Genomic DNA, 22,959 nt, shown 5'->3' with positions numbered 1-22,959 from the left:
TACATTTTGTTCGATTGTGTCCAAAATATATAGGCCTATCATACGGCACCGTACCACGAATTGTTGTAGGTATCCCAACGAGAGAGGGCAGCATATGGCAACAAAAAGAAAATTGAAGGAATTGTCTTCAGTTCATCGAACTTTCACTGAGTGTTTTTTTTTTTCTCTCTCCCTCTCTGAAATATCTCTCCATTTTTCGCTAATTTCATATTGTGCCTAGATTAATTGCTTAGATTTGAATTCGGTATGACGAGTTCGAAATTAGAGCTGTGCCAAAGCGTGATGAAAATGCAGAAAATAAAGTTTGAATTTTAAAGTTATGCAATCTCTAAGCACAAAACAAAACAAAGCAATCACTGAAAGCGATTACAAACAGTCTGTCTTCATTTTGGCTCAAAAGTAGCCCATTGAATGATGTACAGTGGTGAAAAAAGAAGTGTTTTCCCTGACCTATTTTTTCTTCTCGCCGAGGCCCTAGAATAGAATATTCATGTCTGTTTTGTTTTGCTTTGGTTTGGTTTGGTTTGGTCTATTGTCTTATTTCTGTATTTTTCAAACACAAGCAAAATTATGCAGATCAACATGGTACTTAAAGAATATAACATGCACTAGTCACCAGGGCCTACTCTCTAAAAAATCGAGTGAAAATGTTCACTCTTGAAGGAGTGAATCCCCATTTTCACTCTAATCACTCTTTTCTGTTATTCACTCCTTCAAGAGTGAATATTTTCACTCGAATTTTTCAGAGAGTACAATGTACAATACATATCACAATGTAAATAAACAATAACCCACTATTATAATCACATGTCATACATAGTAGGCCTATAATGTCGGGTTTTCAGTACAGTCATGCAACCATGCCTAATCACTTTACTTGAAAAACACGGGAGGCGGCACAAGCAGTAAGAGTGTTGCTTGATTTTGATGGCAGCCTCGGGAAACAAAAATGTACGAGCCTTGAGTAAAATAAATGAGTAAATATACATACAAAAATAAGAGGAAAGCAAGTATAAAGAGAAGACCAAAAAACAATGGGCCTTTATAAATATGCCTAATGTGCAAGTGAGAGACGCCATAGGGAGTGGATATAATCAAAATGAATTTTAGATTTTGTTTTGTTTTGTCTGTTAACTTTTCCAAACGTCCCAATGCAGTGGGTCTACGTTATTTTGTACAGGAATATTGATGATCACAAACGTCATTAAATAATTGTTTCACTGCCTATAGTTCGAAGAGAGGAGTCGGCCTATAAAAGGGACAGAGTTAGAGGGGAGAGTTTGAGAAGTTTGAGAAAAAAAAAACCACACACACACACACACCAAACAATTTACAATAGTGAATGAAGACAGTCTACTGGGGGTGTTTCATCAATTTAGTCAGCGCTGACAAGTTGGTCAGTCTCTGACTCAGCAGAATCTTTGGATTTGATTGGCTGAGAAGCTCTGGTCACTGACTGTTACCATGGTGATTGTCAGAGACTGACATTGTCAGGGCTGACAACTTTCATGAAATGGGTCCCAGATATCTGAGTTCTTCATGTTGCTCTGTCTGTCTCAGACTGTAACTATATTGTATGAAATCTTCTCTCAAAGATGCAAGCAACAAGTGCATTGAGAAGCCCACATTCTATTCAATTTTCCTCTTTTCCTTCCGAGAACTCGTAATTGAGTTCCGGGGGTGGGGTAATGTTTACAACGGCATGGCGTGCGTACATTTTCAGCTCGCACAGCTCTTGGACAGCGCATCATCGCTCGCATCATCGCCTGCCTTGCTTTTGTATGCAGTCGTACACTACAAGGTCTTTGATGCAATGATGCATGTATGCGATGCGCAGTGCTGCAATCGTCGTATACACAACTGGTCGGTCACTGAGCTGAGTGCATGTCAAACTATATCCAGAAAAGAATTCTGAAATCAAATGAACTGAAAATGTCAGACGTAAACTACTTTAGTGAGCTCCAGGGGGATGCATCTTTCAGTGGAAACAGGACGAAAGAAGCAGAGTGCATGAGCCGTTATGATGTAAACGGGTAAGGAAACATAAACTGAACCGGGTTTGTTAGTGTCAGCTGATGTGCAATGACAATAATGTGTGTCGTCGGCCAGCTACGCCAGCCATGGCAGCAGGCTCGCGTTGCGTTGCTACGGTCAGAGCCAGGGCAGGGGAGGTGTCCGGTGTCTGTACCCTGGCCTGGGCCTGTTGCCAATACTGGCCCATAGTAAATACTCCTTTTTCAATTTTAGGATCTTCCATCAATTGCGTTAAGTTTAGCTTCCTCCGCAGACAATGTTGTAAAAATGAGTTAGGCTTCAAGTTCAGTTCTTCTACACCATGGTCCATGGGGTGTAACACTATACTAACACCATAGTCTATACAGAGTGTTCTACAGACAGTGCACTTATGTAGTTTTTATGTGGTAAAATAGAAATAAGATAAGAATCGGGTAGATAGAATAATATTCCCTATAGATTTGCTGGAATGTTGTAAGTGGAATGTAAAACACAGGTCTGCTCTGACACTTCTTGACCGAAAGATCGGTCTGTATCTGGTCGTCGGGGATATATGTTCCGCGGAGACTGTGTCTGGCTTCACGGAATTGAATCCCCTCTGGAAGTGATAATGTAAACAAAAATAAGACTCCTCCGGACAGATGGATCTTTCTGTCTACTCTGACACTGGCTCTGAGACAAATGAGTCTGACCAACTTAGCTCTTTCAAATGGCTCAATGCTCGCTATATCAATCATATATATATTATGTTCAACACACAGTTAGGCCCTACATCTCCTCAATCTTTATGTCATGGGCGTAGGGGGTCCTGCTAATGTGCTACATTTCCCCATCCAGGAGGTCGAGGTCCTGCTATCTGTATCACTATCATTGCACTCACTCTAGGCCTACAGAAAATGTCGACTTCTACAACTAACTAGAGGTCTAGATGTCATGCTAGCGTTTATCTTCTTCCTTGTACTCTAGTCCTGTAATGGGCTGGAGAAATGGGCCCCATGTAGGAGTTCTAGGACTTATTCGATAAGAATTTCTTCTGAGTCTATTCTTGTAATAAATTCCACATTCCAGTGACATGGGTAAAATCAATACCGGTAATGTCAAAACATTAAAGGGAGGGTAAACCCAAAGAGCAATGTGGATTGAGTGAAAGCAGCAACATTAGTAGAACACATCAGTGAAAGTTTGAGGAAAATCGGACAATCGATACAAAAGTTATGAATTTTTAAAGTTTTGGTGTTGGAACCGCTGGATGAGGAGACTACTAGAGGATATGACGTATGAGTGGACAACAATACAAAGAAAATATAAAGGAAATTCAACAAAAATTCACTTTTCTAGAATTATGAAAGAGCAATGGACCAACCACTTTCAGAAAGCAGGGGGAATAATTGCTACCCTTAACATATGTCAATATCAAGTTTGATGGAATTTGTAATTTTCATGAAAATGGATTTTTGTAGTATTTTCTTTATATTTTCTTGGTATTGTTGTCCACTCATACGTCATAACCTCTAGTAGTCTCCTCATCCAGCGGTTCCAACATCAAAACTTTAAAAATTCATAACTTTTGCATCGATTGTCCGATTTTCTTCAAACTTTCACTGATGTGTTCTACTCATGTTGCTGCTTTCACTCAATCCACATTGCTCTTGGGGTTTATCTTCCCTTTAAAATCTGAACCTCTAAGGAGACCTCAAGGCTTGCAAAAATGTTTTGTTTATCTGTTTTTGCTTTAAAAACACATGCCAATATACTATCTCTGGCAAGATATATCATGTGTATGATGTAAAAGGTTTAATGTGCAACCTTTTTTGTCATACAGTATCATATTGTATGTAGATCTATAATGTTTGAACGATCATGTAATGTACGCATAAGTTCAATGTTATCGTCGCTAGGTAGGGCGACAAGACCTCGTATCTACAAAATGTTAAATGTTTAGGAGAGCCAAAAAACATGACAGCCAAAGCACTACCCATCAAATGGGATAACCTTTCCTTTGACATGCTGTTGTGGCTTCATTTTTTAGGTAAGACAACTAAGATTTAGACATCACTTTAACTGACTATCTGACCATTATTCAAAAAAAGTCATTTTCACCAAAATTTGAGATAAAAGGTCTTGTCACCCCAGCGACATTATACACTTCTATTAATAAAATTATCGTGTCCACAGAAATGATACTGTTTAAAACTCAAGTTTTCATTTCAGGATTGAAGAGCTGCAAGACAGAGAATTTACTGACCACTTAAATGCTTATTACAACCTACATTGTACTGTCTCTTTTTTTTTAGCACTTTTGCAATAATGACAGAGGCAAAATGTGGTGGAAAAAAAAAATGTTTCTTCCCCTTGTTTGTCCTGTCTCAGACATTCATGTGTACATAACATATGTGTGTAAATATGAGAAATCAGGCAGGTGTGCAATTTCAGCAGACCATGTAAGTTGTTGATTTTGTTGATGACTGAGCAGTATTGCATACAGGGGCCAGTGATACCAATCTAAGTTTCATGATTGCATCAAATTATGACAGAGTGTCCACATAGTAAAAGAGGAAGGAATTTCTGAAAAGGAAAATACAAAATTAAATTTTGTAGTTGTGATATCTGTTTATGAGTGGTGTATGTACACGCTTCGAGTTACCCTTGAACTGAAAGTTGCAATTAGTTACCTGGACCAAATTTTCTAGCCCTGTATCCATGAAAACTGTTTCTTGTAGAATTTAACTAGCCTGACTGATTTGAAGGTAAAATAATATGATGCCTGAATACAATTAGCAATACATATATTTCACCATTTGTCAACTAAACAAAATTAAAAAAAGTAAAAATAAAAATACTACACTGTATTTTGGAGGTGACACAATACTTGCTCCTGCGTCAATGGCTCAGGTCTTATTTTCTCCAAGGTCTTAGGGTTGGGGTTAGGGTTGTGTACTAAGGTTTTAGGTTTACATGTAGTTTGATGTGAGGATTAGGGTTAGGGACATGTTTGTGGATAGAATTTATGTTTGGCTAATAGTGTGTAGATATTTCATGGGAGCATTTGTTGCAGTCTGAGCAAATGTCATAGAGCCATTTTAGATGTAGTGTCTGCCTACAGATCTAGAAAAACAAGAAGATAGAGAAAGACAAGACAGCATTAATCTTTGCAAAGGAGAGACCAAACAGGTCAATGAAAAATAAAATGAGAAGTTTAAAGATTCAAGTTTCATAGGACAATTTAGATTTGTTCAAGGCAGTTTGTACTTCTAGTGAAACACAGGGATTGCTTGAGATCCGTAGCATTTCCTGCAAGCATCAGGCAAGCATCTCTGCTCTTGCTGTTTCCTGTGTTGAGGACTACATTAGCGGCACCTTATCCTCATGCTGTAACAAGTTTAATGAAGCTACACTAACTCTTTTTAATTTTGAAGTTCTAAAAATATTCATTTTTTTTTCAGAGGTTGGCTGACATGAAGATGTTGAGACCTAGCTCTACATTTCTTGATGGACAGTATATTATCACCACATTCAGTCCAGAAAAATAGAGATACTGAATCTCAATGTACATTAAAAACAGGTAAAGTAGAACAAATACTAGTAGTGTTCATGAAATGATGAATTGTAAATACCCTAGGCTAGAATGATGCTGCCAGGTACAATGGATTCTCAGCACTTCTCGGCACAAATGTTATAGTTCGGGTTGAAATGGGGCTTCAGATTTTCATTTTTTTGTGTGAGATAATGAGAAACTACATATATGACATGTGAAAGAGCAATAATTCTTGAGGGAAATCAAAATTAATTTAATGAAATTCAGTTTTTAAATGGCAGAGATTATATCCAAAAATGAAGTGCTCCCAATAAATGTTGGGGCCCAACTTTTGTTAGGACCACTTGTGTTTGGATATCGCAGCCATTTCAAAACCAGTTTTCATCAAATAAACCACTTATAAGATATGAAAAAGTGTACAATTCTAAGAGGATTTGGTATCACAGCCATTTCAAAACCAAATTCCATCAAATAAACCTGTTATAGAATATGAAAAAGTGTACAATTCTAGGAGGAATTCAAAGTTTATGTGAGGAAAATTAGTTTGGAAATGGCTGAGATTTCATATCCAAAAATGACCCTGGGCCACTTAAAAAAAAAATATATATCTCAGCCATTTCAGAATTGATTTTCATCAAATACACTTTGAATTCCTGTTAGAATTGTAAGCTTTTTCATAGTTCATAAGTGGTTTTTCACTATCTTACAAAACAGTCTTGTAAATACCTGAACCAAAACGACACCATCCCTATACCAAAATATTAAACTGTCCATAAAAAGTCAAAATGTTTGGATGTTAGTCTCTGCAGTGTACATGTATAAAAATGTGTCAATTGTTCTTGACTCATGTTAAACATGATAATAATATCACTGCAAGGATACGTATATTTAGAGAAGTCTTTATAGTTTTTGTACTGAAGAAAACTGTACATATACTGTAAAGCACGATATATTCGTGGCATGAAAATTTCATGAAAAGGACAAAACAGTATTTTCAGCAATCTGGTGTACGGATGTGACTGTTGGATGTTTTATGACAGCATAATGTATAAAACTGTAGGCTCCCTACATGTATATCATGCATAATTCTTGACATAAATTTCAACAACAATACCCTGTTGGGACCACACATTATATTGGCTGTATGCCCAAGTACTATTACAGCATAATCATGACAGCATAAATACAGTGCTGAAACTTGATACTGTTTTTCTTCTTTCACTACAAATCATGAGTAAACCCATTCCAGTTCTAGTTTCATTTTGCCAGTCACTGTTGAATGATGTGCCTTCTTGTAAAGAGCAAAATATGAATTCATGTATAGATAACCAAACATGTTGCTATATTGTCAAATGGTATTACAAAGTGTAGAACCAGAATATAACTGTCCTGGATGTGTGTTCATTTTCTACTTATCTCTGTTGAAATACTTGTTATCACTGTCAACCATACATGTACATTTTAGTGAGACTACAAATTTTAAATACTACATCTACGTAGTCATTTTTTTTTTCACCATAGACTATGCACACTTGGAAGGGAGCAAACTTAGTAGCATTTGTCCAAGCTGTGGTTTGAGAATTTAAGCAAATATCTATGTAATTTTGTTATTCCCTTGTTAGCTAAATCAAAACCACTCTCTGTCAAATACAGACCTGTAGTCAGTGGAAGTTGCACGTCTTGACAGATAACCACATTGTTTGTATCTTGCCCAGGTCTCAAATGATATTGGTATCTGAGCTATAAGGCCTTTGTCTCTTTGTTTGTATGTAAGATTGTCAGGGATCCAAGGTACAGACTGATTCAACAAAAGGACACCCCCCCCCCCCCACACACACACACACACTGTGCACGCACACTCAAGCGCATTGTACCATTTTGTACATGTATTACATTATTGTCTAAATCAGTGTACATTGTACATGCATTCAGAAAAAATGGTGAGGAATTATCTAGGAATAGGATACAGGAATTTCAACAGTTCAAGGCTAATCCTGTTGTAGCATTGAATTACTTTCAGATGATGCAAAAAAAAAAAAGAAGAAAGAATGATGAAAAACACTGTCCACAAGTGTCTAATCTACTAATGTACTGTTCTTGTGAATGGATACATTCTCTGTGGGCATAGAAACCAAGCTTTTCAATTTAAACCCAATACTTTATGCTATACATGTAAATACTAATAAGGCGCACCTGGTAAAGTAGGGACTGCGAGCGACGGAGAGCGACACTCAGCGACGGGGACATATTGCGAGAACAATGAAGTGCGTCGCAGTATGTTTTTACTCCGTCGCTAAGCGTCGGTCAAAGCACTACGCGCCATCATTTTGATGATACCGCGACGCTTGCCGACGCTTGCTGACACTTGCCGACACCCTCAAAAGAAGCTGTTGATTATTTCTATGTTGCGTGACCTCCGCTCACGCAAGCGTTCGTTTTGATAGTGCCGACGTTTCGGGACATGGCGCTTGAGATATAGCGAGATTTCTGAATGGTCACGGCCAGTGCTTAAATTGAATAGCGAGCGACGTGTCCAGACGCACCTCTCCTGATTACAAATGATGCTTGTGATAGCCCGACGATGAACGACGTGTCCCGACGCTTTCCTTTGTCTCAACATTGGTTATGAGTTGATTTGCGTTTCGTTTGGCTATAAGATGGTGAAAAGAAAACGTAATTATGGGGTGTGATCTCACTGAACGGGGAACACTTTGAAAGTAGCGATCGAAGAGGGTTTATGAAAACACATGTAGGTCTACACTCATACGCGAATGTATGCCTTAATTAGGCAGCTCCATACATGTAAAATTTTGAATGCATGAGGTTAGATCTTTTTTTATCTGTCAAGTGACTCAAGAACTAAATACAGTGTATTACGAAGTCGTCCTATTTCTCCCGTAGGAAAAAGTCAGATGTTTGTCGTTACTTTTGGAAATGAACAGCGGCAACAATTGGCTCCGCAAGATGCTAAAATTAATGTCAGATGTTTCATTTTAATTTTGGAAATGAATAATGGTAATATTCGTATGATACTAAAACGTCGGATGTTTGTTTATATTTTTGGAAATGAATAACGGTAAGATTCAGCTCCATACGGTGCTAAAATTGATGTCAGATATTTGATTTTGCGATCGGAAATGCATAAGGATAACATTTGGCTCCGGAAGATGCTGAAATAAATGTCGAATGTTTGCTTTGACTTTCGGAAATGATTAACAATAATATTCAACTCCGTACGATGATAAAATAAACGCCGCATGTTTGCTTTTACTTTCGAAAGTAAATAGCAACATTCGGCTCCAGAAGATGCTAAAATAACTATCACATGATTGCTTTTACGTTCGGAAGCGAATAGCAGTAATATTCTGCTCCATACGATGCTAGAATATTGTCGGATGTCTGCTTTTTAAATTTCGAAATGAATAACAGTAACATTGATTCATTAAAATTGATGTTTGATGTTTGCTTTGACGTTCGGAAATGAATAACAATCATATTCAACTCCGTATACGATGATAAAATAACTGTCTGATGTTTGCTTTTATGTTTGAAAGTAAATAGCAATAACATTCAGCTCCGGAAGATGCTATAAATGCCGGATGTTTACTTTAACGTTCGAAAGTAAATTAGCGATAACATTTAGCTCTGTAAGATGCTAAAGTAAATGTTGAATGATCCCTTTGACGTTTGGAAATGAATACCAATAATATTCATCTCCGTGTGATGGTGAAATCAATGCCGGATGTTTGCTTTAATGTTCGAAAGTAAATATCAATAACATTCAGCTCCGGAAGATGCTAAAATAAATGTCGAATGATCCCTTTGACGTTCGGAAATGAATAACAATAATATTCAATTCCGTACTATGATCAAATGAATGTCGGATGTTTGCTTTTACTTTCGAAAGTAAATATTAATGACATTCGGCTCCGGAAGATGCTGATATAAATGTCAGATGATTGATTTTACGTTCGGAAGTGAATAGAAGTAACATTCTGCTCCATACGATGCTAAAATAAATGTTGGATATTTGCTTTTACATTTCGAAATGAATAACAGTAACATTCAGCTGCGTTTGATGGGAAAGTAAATGTCTGATATCTGCATTGACGTTGAAAATTAACAACAGTAGGCCCTACTATTCGGCTCCGTACGATGCTAAAATAATATTGTCAGATGATTCATTTCACTTTCGGAAGTGGACAGCAGCATTCGGCTCCGTATGATAATGAAATAAATGTCGGGTGTTTGCTTTTAAATTTGGAAATGAATACCAGTAATATTCTGCTCCGTACGATGCTAAAATAATAAGAGATTGTAGCTTTTACATTTGGAAATGATTAACGGTATCAATCGGCTCAGTAAGATGCTAAAATAGATAGCGGATGTTTGCTTTCACGTTCGGAAATGAATAAGGATAACATTCAGCTCCCTAAGATGCTAAAATGAATGTCGGTAGTTTGCTTTTACATTTGAAAATGATTAACGGTAACATTCGTCTCCGTAAGGTGCTAAAATACTAGTAAATGTTGCATGATTGCTCTTACAATCGAAAATGAATAACGGTAACTTTCGGCTCTTTATAGTGCTAAAACGTTAATGTCGGATGTTTTAAATGTCTGCAAATGCTCCCATGCACTTTCTCATTTCAAACGTAAGTTGTGACCACCTGAATAGGCATCAACTTTTAACTAACTAACAGTGTGTGGATTATTCCGAAGGTGCCTTAGTCTGAAAACTCTTAATCCGGCACGAAAATGTATTTATTTATTTATTTATCTATCTATCTATCTACCTATTTGTTTATTTATTCATTTATCTTTTGAGTTTAACAACGTTGAGAATATCGACCCCCGTTTCGTTTTCGAGTCGACGATTCTTCAAAAAACGAAACTTGTTTTTTCCCCCTTCGTCAATTTGGGATTTACGAGCCTTCGGAATGACTGTAACTTATGTTTTTGTTTTTTTTTCTGTCGATTAGGGGATGGGGGGGGGGGGTAATTCAGAAAATGAATATAGAAGGGAGTGAAATTCTTGAGGCAAGAAATACAAGAAAGTGAAATTCTCAGTTTGATATCGTTAATTTTTTTTGCGTGATGTTTGTATTCTGGATAGAGTCATGTACTTATTCCATTGGTTCGTTCCTCCGAATCTTAGCCTTCGTAACGAACTTTAAGTAACGAACTGTAACTTTATGTTTTGTTTTGTTTGTTTGTTTTTCAGTCGAGCAGTGGAGGGGGAAGGGTAATTCAGAAAAGAAATATATAGACGGCATCAGGGAAAATTTTGAGGCATGAAATCAGTTTCTCAGTTTGACATTGTTAATTTCTTTGCGTGGTGGTTATTATTCCAAAAAGAGTCAGGTATGATGATACTAGGTGTACTTATATTCCGATGGTTCGTTCTTCAGTATCCGAAAAACGCAAATTCCATGTTTGTTACTATAGTAATCTGAAAGTGTACTAGGGTTTGTTAATCCGAACATTTTGTGACATTCCGAAGGTTCGTTAATCTGAAAATGGGAAATACGGTTCGTTAATCTGAAAACGAATAACGTGGTCAAAAATTTGTTTTGTTTTCGGATTAGCAGCATTTAGAAAACCAAACCTTCCTTCGTTTTTGAATTGACGAATCTTCAAAACAGCAACACAATTTTGTTGTTGCTTTTATTTTTTTTTTTCGAATAACGAGACTTCGGAAATTGCAAACTTTCAAAGTAACGAACAGTTACGATCTTTTGTTAATCATTAAAGCGAGCAGTGGAGGATAATTCAGAAAAGAAATATAGACGGGAGGAATACTACAGTAATCTTTGATTGATGATGATGTTGGTCATGTTTCTGAATGTTTATAGAAAAAGGCTGAGTGATCTGAGTGATGGTGATGATAAGTTATTACTAATGCGAGTGTAAAAGACAGCTTGCTGAACATACTTCTTTCCCTTCCGGCCCATGAATGATGAAAAAAAAAAATACATACACCTCACAACAAAAAGAACCACGTGCTAGCAACCTTCGTAAAGTTAAATCTAGACGTTCATTACCAGCAAAGGGAAAAAAACACAACAGTAACTGAAGCAAAGAGATTGTGTATGCACTCTCTGGCATTACGAGAAACTTGACACCCCACCCCTCTCCCCTCTTGTGGAAAATTTCCACAAAACCAGGTGCCAGACCCAAGGTGCCAGACGAAAGAATGCGCGCACTGGGGAATAAACCGCGTGTAAATAGCCTGGAAATATCGATCGAAGAACTATAGCTCATGAGTTGTCATCGCAAAGAACATGATTCTAATTATAGCCTTTCTTTTGACCATTAGTAGAAATATCGAACAGTTTATTATCGTGTACTTACTTGAGTATTTCAAATGTTTACTGAACTAAAAAATTGTATAGGAAGGGATTGATTACTCACAGAAATATTCACAAATATTCACAAATTCACTACGAGTATGTGATGCAGCCACTAACCGGTTAGACAGCAAAATCCTGGCAATTTCACGCTCACAACTACGTATTACTTTGGAAAGTTTGAAGGAACTTCACCTACGAACTGTGAAGTTATTTGGCTGTCAACATTCGTTCGTTTTTGTTTTTTGTCTTGTTTTTGTTTGTTTTTTCCCTCGTTTAAAAAGACATGATTTCTTCGTATGGAACGTAAACTGTTTAGCGAACATCGTTATGGCAGACTTTCAGATATCAGTCAGGGGAAAAGAAACTCGAATAGTTAAGATGTTTAGAATCCAATAAATAACATTAAAAAGCCTGAAAAATAACACATGACTATGTTTTATAGTAAACAATAACTGAATATACCCCAAAAAAAGTTTGCATTGAAAGAAAGATATTATTCAGAGGGGTGAAGGTTCAGATGCGAGTTTCTTCACTTTGTCTCCCTCACAAATTAAATTTGTTAAGATCGCAACTGCTGATCTGTAAATCCGCAAACATGTATACATCGCGTACAGTAGCTCAGTACATAAACACGTAGTACTCGAGAATCTTTATAATCGTGCTGCTGGTACACAAGCTGGACGATACTATTACTAAGGCATACTAATATGTCGTAATGTTTGTTTAGTCATTTTTTTTTTGCGGACTAGCCAAAATTGAATCAGGGTAGTGATTTGACAACAGTAAGTGAATAAAGACAATCTGAACTTACTCGCTGCCTTATTGTGATGTGGAGCGAGATTTACCTTGCATTTTAAAAGGCGAGTTTTCTTTCTGTTAGAAATCATGCAACTGATCTCTGCAATATTAATGTACGAGTAGGCCCTTTAGCTTCTTACTTAGTCTAAACACGATTTCAGTCGATTTTGCTATCAACAGTTCAAGTTTTTGCGTTTGTAAACGGCATTCACTGGTGCTTGCTTGTTTGCTTGCTTGGTACATTTCTGTCATGCGGCTGGCAGTTCGTGACTTATAATCTCCTCTCTTTTACGGTCAGCAACGATTTGATTAAACAAATTCATAGGGTTCATCAACAAGATGGTGCACATCGTGATACAATGCGTATTCAGCACATTGGCGTGGTGGCATAGAAAATTAATGAACAAGCACTAAGCTTCTTTTTTTTTTTCACGCATCGCACTGTGTCTTGCAAGGAAGGTGTCTCAATGACCCCTACACCACAGACTTTCAAGTACATTGTACAGAGTAACTTTGATCAAAGACAATTAAGGCTTGTCGATTTCAAAACAGAATGTCCACGCCACGCCTCGTGCGAACAAAAGACGGATTAGGAGGCAACTCATTCACTAACTACCCAGCCCTGTCGCTGCAAAGAATATTGCACTGCGTCTGGTCGGGCTTACTAGCAATTCCCTCAGAAGAAGGTGACGGGCACTCTCCACAGAACTCTAAAGAAGTTCTATGGCACTCTCCCGTTTCGGGACAATTTTCACAACAATTTAAGATAATTTGTGACTGAAAAAACAAAAACAACAATTTTGAGAATGAACTGGATGATGACACATTTGCTCCTGCGATAATTGTTCTTGCATGTATTTTGTGCATGTGAAAAAGCGTTCGAACTTTGATTCCAGTGTACCGTGGAAACTCGATGTAGGCATTGGAGATCCTGATGTAACAAAATAATACCCGATATAACAAACTAATTTCTCCGGTCCCAACGAATTCATTTTCTGTTTTGTATTGTTTATTGCCTACTGATAAAGATTACAAAGAACAAAATATGTCTGTCTCAAAGATCTCGTCATAGCGAGTTGCCACGTGTTGACTTTGTATAATTTTCGCGTGGTGTTCGGTGCTGCAAACTTCGGCGAGGGCCTTTACTCGTTGTTTTATTTCCGCTGTTTCTCATACCTCGTTTGGTACGATTTCTTTCGTTTAATGTCACTTTATTCGTTCCCTTTGTTTCGAAGTACCGGTATGTAAAAATTCTTTCAGGTGTCTCTGGTTACTGCACATGCATTTTCGTAACGGCGATTTCTCCAATTTGCTGTAGTGTAGTATTTCGAAGGAAGTTCGCTCCCAGCCTCTTCGGTGTGCTGTGTGATATTTTGTATAGTGTTTGTGTTGTTGTCTGAGAGGTTGTTGTTACTTTGTGATTAGTTTGCTTATGTGTTATCTCGAGTGATGATGGTGGTCGTGTTCCTTAATTTTGATACGAAAAGGGCCAAATGATCTGAGTGATGGTAATGATAATTACTGATGCTGGTGTAAAAGACAGCTTGTTGAGCTACGTGTCCTCCGTCTGATTTCATTTCTCCCTCTTTCACTCTTCTTCTCTTCCCATGAATGATGGAAAAAATACATACACCTCACCTTCGTTAAGTTAAAACTAAATGTTCATTACCAGCAAAGGGGAAAAAATAAGGGGAAAAACACGAACGGATTGTATGCGGTCGACACCACCCCCCCCCCCCCCCCCCCCCCCCCCGGCCCCCGTTGTGGGAAATTTCCAAAGAAGCATGCACCAGACCCCAGGTGCTGGCCACACGAAAGAATGCGCGCACTTGAATTCTGGTTGTAAACAACGTGTAAATAGCCTGGAAGTTAAATCGATGGAAGAACTAGCTCGTGATCTCATGATTCTACGCTACACACCATGGTTCTATAGCCTTTCTTTTTGGTCCATAACAGAAATATCGAACAGTTGTCTGTATAGCGTATTAAATCAGGCATTTCAAATCTTCACTGAAATATAAAAAGGGATTTGCTAATCACTGGATTCAAAAATATTTCTTCGTATCGAACGTAAACTGTTTACCGTTATTAAGCACAGCTACTACGGCGCATTCGATCCATGGATCCGAACTTGCAGTATACAAACCTCAAAGAAGCCAGAAGCACATAGAGCCTTCCTTTGAACTTGAAAGTAAAACCATGTGTTTCGCACACTGGCACGTCCAAACATTTAGCAGGCATTTAGCGATAATTATTGTTATCGCAGACTTCCTGATTTCAGTCATGACAGAGGAAAAGAAAATGGATTCACGTACTTCGGAAAATGATGTTTAAAATCCAATAAATTGAAAAATGAAAAAGCCTGAAAACAACACATGTCTATGTTTTCTAGTAAACAATAATTGAAAACATCCTTAGAAAGTTTTGCATTCTCTCACACAAAGAGGTCTCTTGAGAAGATGAAAGCATTCCCCGTCCCCCGTAAGGCAGGGTTACAGTTCATTATTCCGAAGGTTCGTCATTCCGAAGGATCTTTAAATAGTCCGAAGGTTCGTTATTCCAAAAATGAAAAAAGGCTCGTTATTCCGAAGGTTCGTTAATCCAAAAATAAAATAAGGCTCGTTATTCCAAAGGTTCGTTCTGGACCCTCTTTCATTTCGGATGAACGAACCTCCGGAATAACGAACCGTATTTAATTTCGGATTAACGATCCTTCCGAATAACGAACCCTATTTCATTTTCGGATAAAGAAGCCATTGGAATAGCGAACCCTATTTAATTTTCGAATTAACGAACCTTCGAAATAACGAACCTTTGGAATAACGCCACAAAATGTTCGGATTAACAGACCCTTTTTCATTTTCGGATTAACGAACCTCTAGGCATAGGGAATTTGTGTGTTTCGGCATGTTGTTATACGACACCGAGATAACAGTCCATGTGAGCACCTCTCCAAGTTTATACCGTCAAGGGACTTTGAAAGTTGTCGTGCGTGTCTGTGGGTGTTCAGGTAAGTTATAATCGACGCTGAAAATCATCGAAGAGTCCGTCGACGTTCAGTCGACGAGGGAATTGCAAACTCAACGGCTGCTTATAAGGTACCACCAAGATAGGAAAGAATGAATTTTATGAAAACAAAAACAAATGAATGAACACGAGTGTGAGCAGGTACCAAGGTATGTTGTGATACACATCGATAATAACATTTTATTGGTGATGCAGTTATGTTCCCTATCTATATACATTACCTTTTTGTCTTAATACTAGATGAATGATGATACTGTTGATTCGTGAATGGACAGAGAAAAATAAATCGTGATGAATGAACAGTCACTGATGCCAACATGTGAATGTCCAGACCCCCTTCTTTGATGAACACCACTTTTTAAAATCTTTTCGTATTTAATCAGTGGGTATATAAAGACGAAATTTAGACGAAAAGTTTAATGACATAGGTTTATACAGAATTTAAAACTGCTGTCATGAATGTGACAGCTATATAGAGCAGATCTATATCAGCAAGATAATGTTCTCTCTTTGAAAACAATGTGGTTTTACCAAGAATTACAAACAACGCACCAACGCGCGCTGGAAGATTAAATACTACATTAGTATGCTTCATGATGATGACTACAATCGGCCTCGTATCTATACTTGCCACTAAATACAACTGTTCTTAGTGGGTGCAGTTCGTTATTCATTATAAAGTAAAGAATGGCATTATAAAGTAAAGAAATTCGGCAGTTTATATCCTTAACTTTTCCACAGCTGCGTGCAGTCACCAGCTGTCCGAAATACTTCCACAATCCCCTTTTCCGTGTCTCTGTCCAGCGTGTATAGGCACTCTCTTTATCTCTTTCTTTTCCTTCTTCCCTTAAATTTGTTTTTTTTTTTGCCATATTCCTTTCAATCGTATCCCCCTCAGTTTAGTCATGTCATGTTGTTGTGTCTCTGTTCTTTGTTTCATTTTGTCTTTTTTTTTCTGTATTATGTATTATGTACATGTATATACTTGTAATTATAATAAGTATTTTTGAAGATTTTTTAGAGTGGTCCACAATCTACAAGCAATGCTTTTTAGTGGACCCCCCAGTTCTCATTTTTTTAATCCTTCAAACATAACTTTGTAATTCCAGTATGTGTGCATATCTTTGTAAGTTTGTTGATTACCATTGATCGTTATATTTTGCAATGTGTATATGCTTATGATTGAATTTGAGATTTACCTTGTGTTATGTTTTGTGGAATGAAAGAAAAAAATGAAAATGAAAATGAGAATGAAATAAATCAAATCAAATCAATTCAAAATTCAGAAGGTTCGCTATTCTGAAGGTTCGTTATTCCGAAGGTTCGTTGATCCGAAACACGCAAATTCCCTATACCTTATAGAGGTTCGTTAATCCGAACATTTTGTGGCGTTATTCCGGAGATTCGTTAGTCCGAAAATGAAATTCGGGAATAACGAACCTTCGGAATAACGAGCTATAACCTACTTAGTAGCACGTAAGGGACTATCACAATTTGCTGAAGGTCTCAAAGAACGCATTTAAGAGAAGAAAACGAATCACGTTTTACTTCCAAATCCGTAGTATTTAGAGTAACTTTACACTTCATTAAGACATTATAAGATAATGATTAATCTTCTCTTCTTTGTTTGCCAGTACAGTTTAGCGTTTTCTATTCATTAAAAAACAGCAGTCGCCATTCAGAGAGGGACGCCTCGGGACGCATGATGACGCACATTCTGCAGAAAGCAAAATAAAATGTGATGAATTGTAGGCCTATATGCTGTGGCGACGGACATCCAGTCGCTGGTAATCCAGAATGCGTCCGGCATGCAGGCATTCTCTACTTCATTCCCGGTCCACGCATTCTGCCTGCACTGAGAATGCCCTATTGTTACTCCCCTCAGCCTTCTGAATAGAGGCATTCCGTCGTATTCCGAGAATGGGGATTATAAAATCCTCTATTCAAGGCGTCCAGAATGCATCCGAGAATGCAGACGCATTACTGAAACCATTCATTCACGAAGAATGATAGCGGCCTCGTGCACCTCTACGATTGTCTTTGACCTTCAAAAGAACGACACGCCGCCCTGTTGCGTTGTGAGAAAGAAAAGTCGCGCCATATTATACACGTTGTATTTCAGTTTCAGTGTGAAATAAAAAAAAAAAAAAAAAATGAGTAAAAGTGTCTCTGGAAACGGATTTCTATAACACAGAGATTTTGTTTTTGTTCGATTTTTCTGTATGTTGGTTAGTTTGTTTTTTACGACATAATACTCGTCGCCTAAAGTTGCGTTTCGTACCGCAGTTCGATACATTCGTATTTTTTCTTGCCAGATTGAGACGCCAACCCCGTTGCTAAGAGGTACCTACCAGGTATACCGTCAGGTCTCGACACTAGCGGTGGCCCGGGGCCATCAAAAAACGCACGTCGGGCACCAAAATTTCATATATTTTTATGAAGATTTTGGTGGACCGATCGGGCCACCAAGAAAAGTCGGATGTTTGCCTTTATACTTTTGGAAATGAACAGCGCTAACAATCGACTCCGTATGCTAAAATAAATGTCGGATATTTGTTTTTATTTTCGAGAAATTAATAACGGTATAATATCCGGCTTTGTATGATACTAAAATTAATGTCGGGTGTTTGCTTATACTTTTGGAAATGAATACAGTAAGATTTAGCTTCGTAAGGTGCTAAAATTTATGTCAGATATTTGATTTTGCGTTCGGAAATGAATGAAGATAACATTCGGCTAAAGTAGATGCCGGATGTTTGCTGTTATGTTCGAAAGTAAATAGCAATAACATTCGGCCCCGGCAGATGCTAAAATAAATGTCGAATGTTTCCTTTAACGTTCGGAAATGAATAACGGTAATATTCGACTTTGTATGATACTAAAATAAATGTCAGATGTTTTCTTATACTTTAGGAAAAGAAGAACGGTAAGATTCAGCTCCGTACGGTGCTAAAATTAATGTCGAGTATTTGATTTTGCATTGGGAAATGAATAAGGATATCATTCGGCTGTGTAAGATGCTAAAATGAATATCGCACGTTTGCTTTGACGTTGGGAAATGAATAATAATGATATTCAACTCCTTACGATGGTAAAATAAATGCCGGATGTTTGCTTTTATGTTCGAAAGTAAATAGCAATAACATTCGGCCCCGGAAGATGCTAAAATAAATGTGGAATGTTTCCTTTAACTTTCGGAAATTAATAACGATAATATTCAACTCCGTACGATGATATTAAGATGTTTGATGTTTGCTTTTATGTTCGAAAGTAAATAGCAATAACATTCGGCTCCGGAAGATGCTAAAACATATGTCGAATGTTTGCTTTAACGTTCAGAAATGAATAACGATAATATTCAACTCCGTACGATGATAAAATAAATGTCACATGTTTGCTTTTACGTTCGAAAGTAAATAGCAATAACATGCAGCTCCGGAACATGCTAGAATACATGTCGAATAATTTTCCTATCTGTAATTTGCCCGTGTGCTTCATGGTTGTGAGGGTAGCTCTTAGCCACGCTGGTCTGTAATTTCATACACAGCCCTGTCGCTTTAAAAACGCTTTGTAATACATTATAGGTCCTGCAGTATAAGATCAGTAACTTGTAATCATTCGTAGTGACGTAGAATGCGTTTGTATTGTAGCAACAGCACTGATTTTCATATTATTATTCATATCAGTTCAATTCTATTTGATCAAAATCCGGTTAATTTCGCATGATCGGCGTTTGATGACAATATAATGGAACTGTGCAAAAGTATAGGAGACAACATGCTTAGCGGACGATTCCTCCTTTTGATTCCCCTCTCCCTGTCTCATTCCCTCTCAGCTCACTTTGATCTTTCCTCTCCCTAGCCCACCCGACAAAGAAGAAGTTCGGTACAATACAAAAACAAAAACAAAACTAAACTAAAACTAAAACAAAACAAGGAACATGTGCTGGCAGAATAAATGGGAATGATACCTATGCCCCAGCCAGGCCAAGCTTGTGGAAATTTCCATGAAAGCAGAGTGGATCAATCAATAAGTTAGTGTTGCCTGCCAGCAAAGGAATGCGCGTATGCATTCCTTCACACCCCACCCGTGTTGTAAACCACGTGTAGATATCAATTAGACAGTCTGGCCTGGGAGTGGGAGTGAGCCAGGGACATGTCTCTAGCACTAGTCTTGAGTAAAAGCCCCTTTTGAGTTCCTGTAAACGTCATATGATACTGTTTTGTCTTTCTTTTCGCCTAAAAAAAAGCATATAGCGAACAGACCTCACCTCCCTGATATCACAAATGGTCATGTAGCCATGCAAAAGGATTGATTTATCCCTTCTAGGCGAAAACTGAATTAAATGTCCTTTGATAGAAAATTCGAAATCTAGCATGCCTGGATAAAGACTACCTTGGTACCTTCGCAATATGTACCAGGCCAGCCAGAGCCACATGTTCGATCGTTGAGAGCTCGCGAAGGAAGCAAAATGGTGAGCTAGTAGCGGCATGTACGTACGTATACAAAATGCACCTCATTGGTGAAAGCGTGGGGCTGATCGAATGCATTCTAGAAGACAAAGGCTGTGAACCCTGGCAAATTAATCCTGTTGGTAGTGTTACCGTTAGGTTTTAACAGACAATAGAGAGATTAGACAAAGTCACCCTCATTGTTGATGCATTCTCAGTTTCATTCCGGAATGCCCGGCTTACTATGTATTTCTAGGCCCTGTTAAGCTGAGCATTCCCAGGCGACGGCCGGAATGGGTATAGAATGCGCGCATTCTCGAGTGCATGCCACTGAGATAAAAGGTACTAAGTATTCCGAACGCATTCTGGAATAGATACCAACGAGTGGATGTCCGTCGTGCCTAAAAAGTTGTCAGGACTGACAGGGCTCGCTGGCCCTGTGAGAGATTTGACTTGCAACTGCAAATAAAGTAATACAGTTTTGCCTGAAACTTTGCGTTGAATTAGAAACAAACGCAAATTGGCATTGGATTAGTCAAGGTTGCCTTCGATATTTTCCCTACGAAATCGTGCGTCCGCTTATAAATAGCAATGAACTTGCTTGCAATAAAATGCAAATTTGCGTACGGCTCGCTCTCGGGCGGGAACTTGCATTTGTTGATGCTTTACCTCTCGCAACTACTGAAATTTCCCAAGCTCGGTGCTTAGATTATGTGCACTATACCACACGCTATAACACATAATACTTTATGCGTATCGGGGATTTTCGGATCGATATCGGGAGTTGTAGCGAACGAGTAGCGCGAAATGGTAAATTCGCGATTTTTGTAAGCATCGGGCAGCAATTCTACCTTCATACTTAATGCCGAATTTGGTTCGAAACTGCACTGCTGAGGAGCTGAATCATGTCAGAATTCATTTCTGTAACCTAGAAAATCAGTTAAGTGTAATTTTCAGGTCAAAACAGTGCTTGGCCCCAAACCCTCCTATTGCCGATGGCTTCGCTTTGTCTGCTAGTAATATGTAGCACTTTCTATTCCATTTGATTAGTGAAGGTTGCGTTCGATATTTGCCTACGGAATCACGCTTCCTTTTAGCAATGAACTTCCTTGCGTTTAAATGAAAATTTACGTACGGTGCGGGGACTTGCATTTGATGTTTTAGCTCTCACAAGTCACAGCTATGCTTCATAAAATTTCATCTCAAGCCCAGGGCGCAGATTGTGTGCCCAAGTATATACTCGGACGCTGCACTACGTACACGCACGCGTATCGGGGATTCGGATCATTGATGAGTAGCGAGCGCGCGAGTAGCGCGAATTAAACGGTAAACTCGCGATTTTTTTTAAGCATCAAGCAATAGTATATTTATGGCATTTCTTCCTTAATACTAATTGCCGAATTTGGTTCGCAGTTGCATTGCTGAGGAGTTGAATCATGTCACAATTCATTTCTGTAACCTAAAATACATTTGCACATGTATCAGTAAGTGTAATTTTCATGTCAAAATAGTGCGTGGCCCTAAATCCTGGATTGCCGATGGCTTCTCCGCTTAGCACTAGTAGTATAAGCTTTCTATTCATTACGAAACAAAAGTCGCCATTCAACGAGGGACGCCTCGAGACGCATCGGGACGCATCGGGAGGGTAGAGGGAAGGAGCTTATTTTGCGGACGCAGCGAGACGGCCACCAGGTAAGCTCCTTTTCGTACATGCAACGGTCCATTTGTGAGGGCTCGTCTTTTACAAGTATACTTGGGAGTTAGCCGACGCTTTGCGACGCTCGGCGGCGCCCGCCGACACGCAGTCTAAACTACTGGTTGTATGCCGTCGCTAACCGTCGCTGGGTGTCCTTTGACGTCGGAAATTGAAAGAAATTTGCAGAAGCGTCGCACCGCGTCGCTCGCCGTCCCTAGTTTACCAGGTGCGCCTAAAGTGATAACATTTCAATTCTTTAAATTCAGGTTGCATGCATTTAAAGTTTGTTTTGTGGGAAAGGTATCGAGAACTTTCAGGTTGATAGAATCAACCGAGCTTTGTTGTTAAAGACAGTCACATGATTTGAATAATAGTAATCTGGATCATTATTACAAATGTTAGATAGACTGCAAAATTGTATAGTGTGTGAAGGGTCATCAATAGTCAACAATGTACACGTAAACGAATGTATTTGTTCTGCTCTCACATACAATGTTGTACCCATTGCATATTCCTAAAATGTATTATGATTACCTGTATGTATGCAACCATTTGTATGTCATACATAAAATCCTATGGCCATATGGGAGCAAGAAATTCTGTGGTACAATACACAACATGGTACACCCATACAGTATTACAAGACATGATATACCCACAGTATGATGGCTCTCGTAGAATATGCTGCAGTGGAACTATCTTTGGATGTTTCATACTTACAGGACAAAGGCTTGTTTTTAAACGTGTTTAGAAACTTGTTTCCTGCCTCTTGAACTTCCACATTTGTTTGCCAGTTTGTATCTTTTCTGAAAATTATCATGAATGAATCTCTATTTTCCCACAAATATTTCTGAAGACGTGTTTGACCAGACATGATGCGGAGATGTTTGCAGACTAGTCTTCACATGATACTGAGTGAGCATTTTAGCCTAGTTACAACTTGATATAGACCAACCAATTCGGTTCTGGTACTGTTTTTTTATGGTAATTTTTAACTGTGGGGGCTTCAAGTATGCCTAGCAAAAGACGATTGAAATGCATTTACATAGCAATGCACGTGACTCATTGCATAACCCATTAAAAGTGC

General features: G+C 38.3%; 1 protein-coding gene across 1 annotated transcript in view; it reads left to right on the top strand.

Annotated features, from left to right (window-relative positions):
* The first annotated feature begins 1,886 nt into the window (after nt 1-1,886).
* LOC139718271 (nicotinamidase-like) overlaps nt 1,887-22,959 on the top strand; it is a 51,813-nt gene continuing 30,740 nt past the window's right edge. Inside the window, exon 1 of the mRNA XM_071629753.1 lies at nt 1,887-2,033. Coding sequence (XP_071485854.1) covers nt 1,933-2,033 — 101 coding nt within the window. The 5' untranslated portion in view covers nt 1,887-1,932. The remainder of the gene's footprint in view (nt 2,034-22,959) is intronic.

Source organism: Diadema antillarum, unplaced genomic scaffold (assembly GCF_040938485.1).
Source record: "Diadema antillarum isolate AM-2024a unplaced genomic scaffold, OU_Dant_1.0 scf00000092, whole genome shotgun sequence".
NCBI lineage: Eukaryota > Metazoa > Echinodermata > Echinoidea > Diadematoida > Diadematidae > Diadema > Diadema antillarum.
Note: the sequence above shows the minus strand (reverse complement) of the source record. Positions and strands in the feature narration are given on the sequence as shown.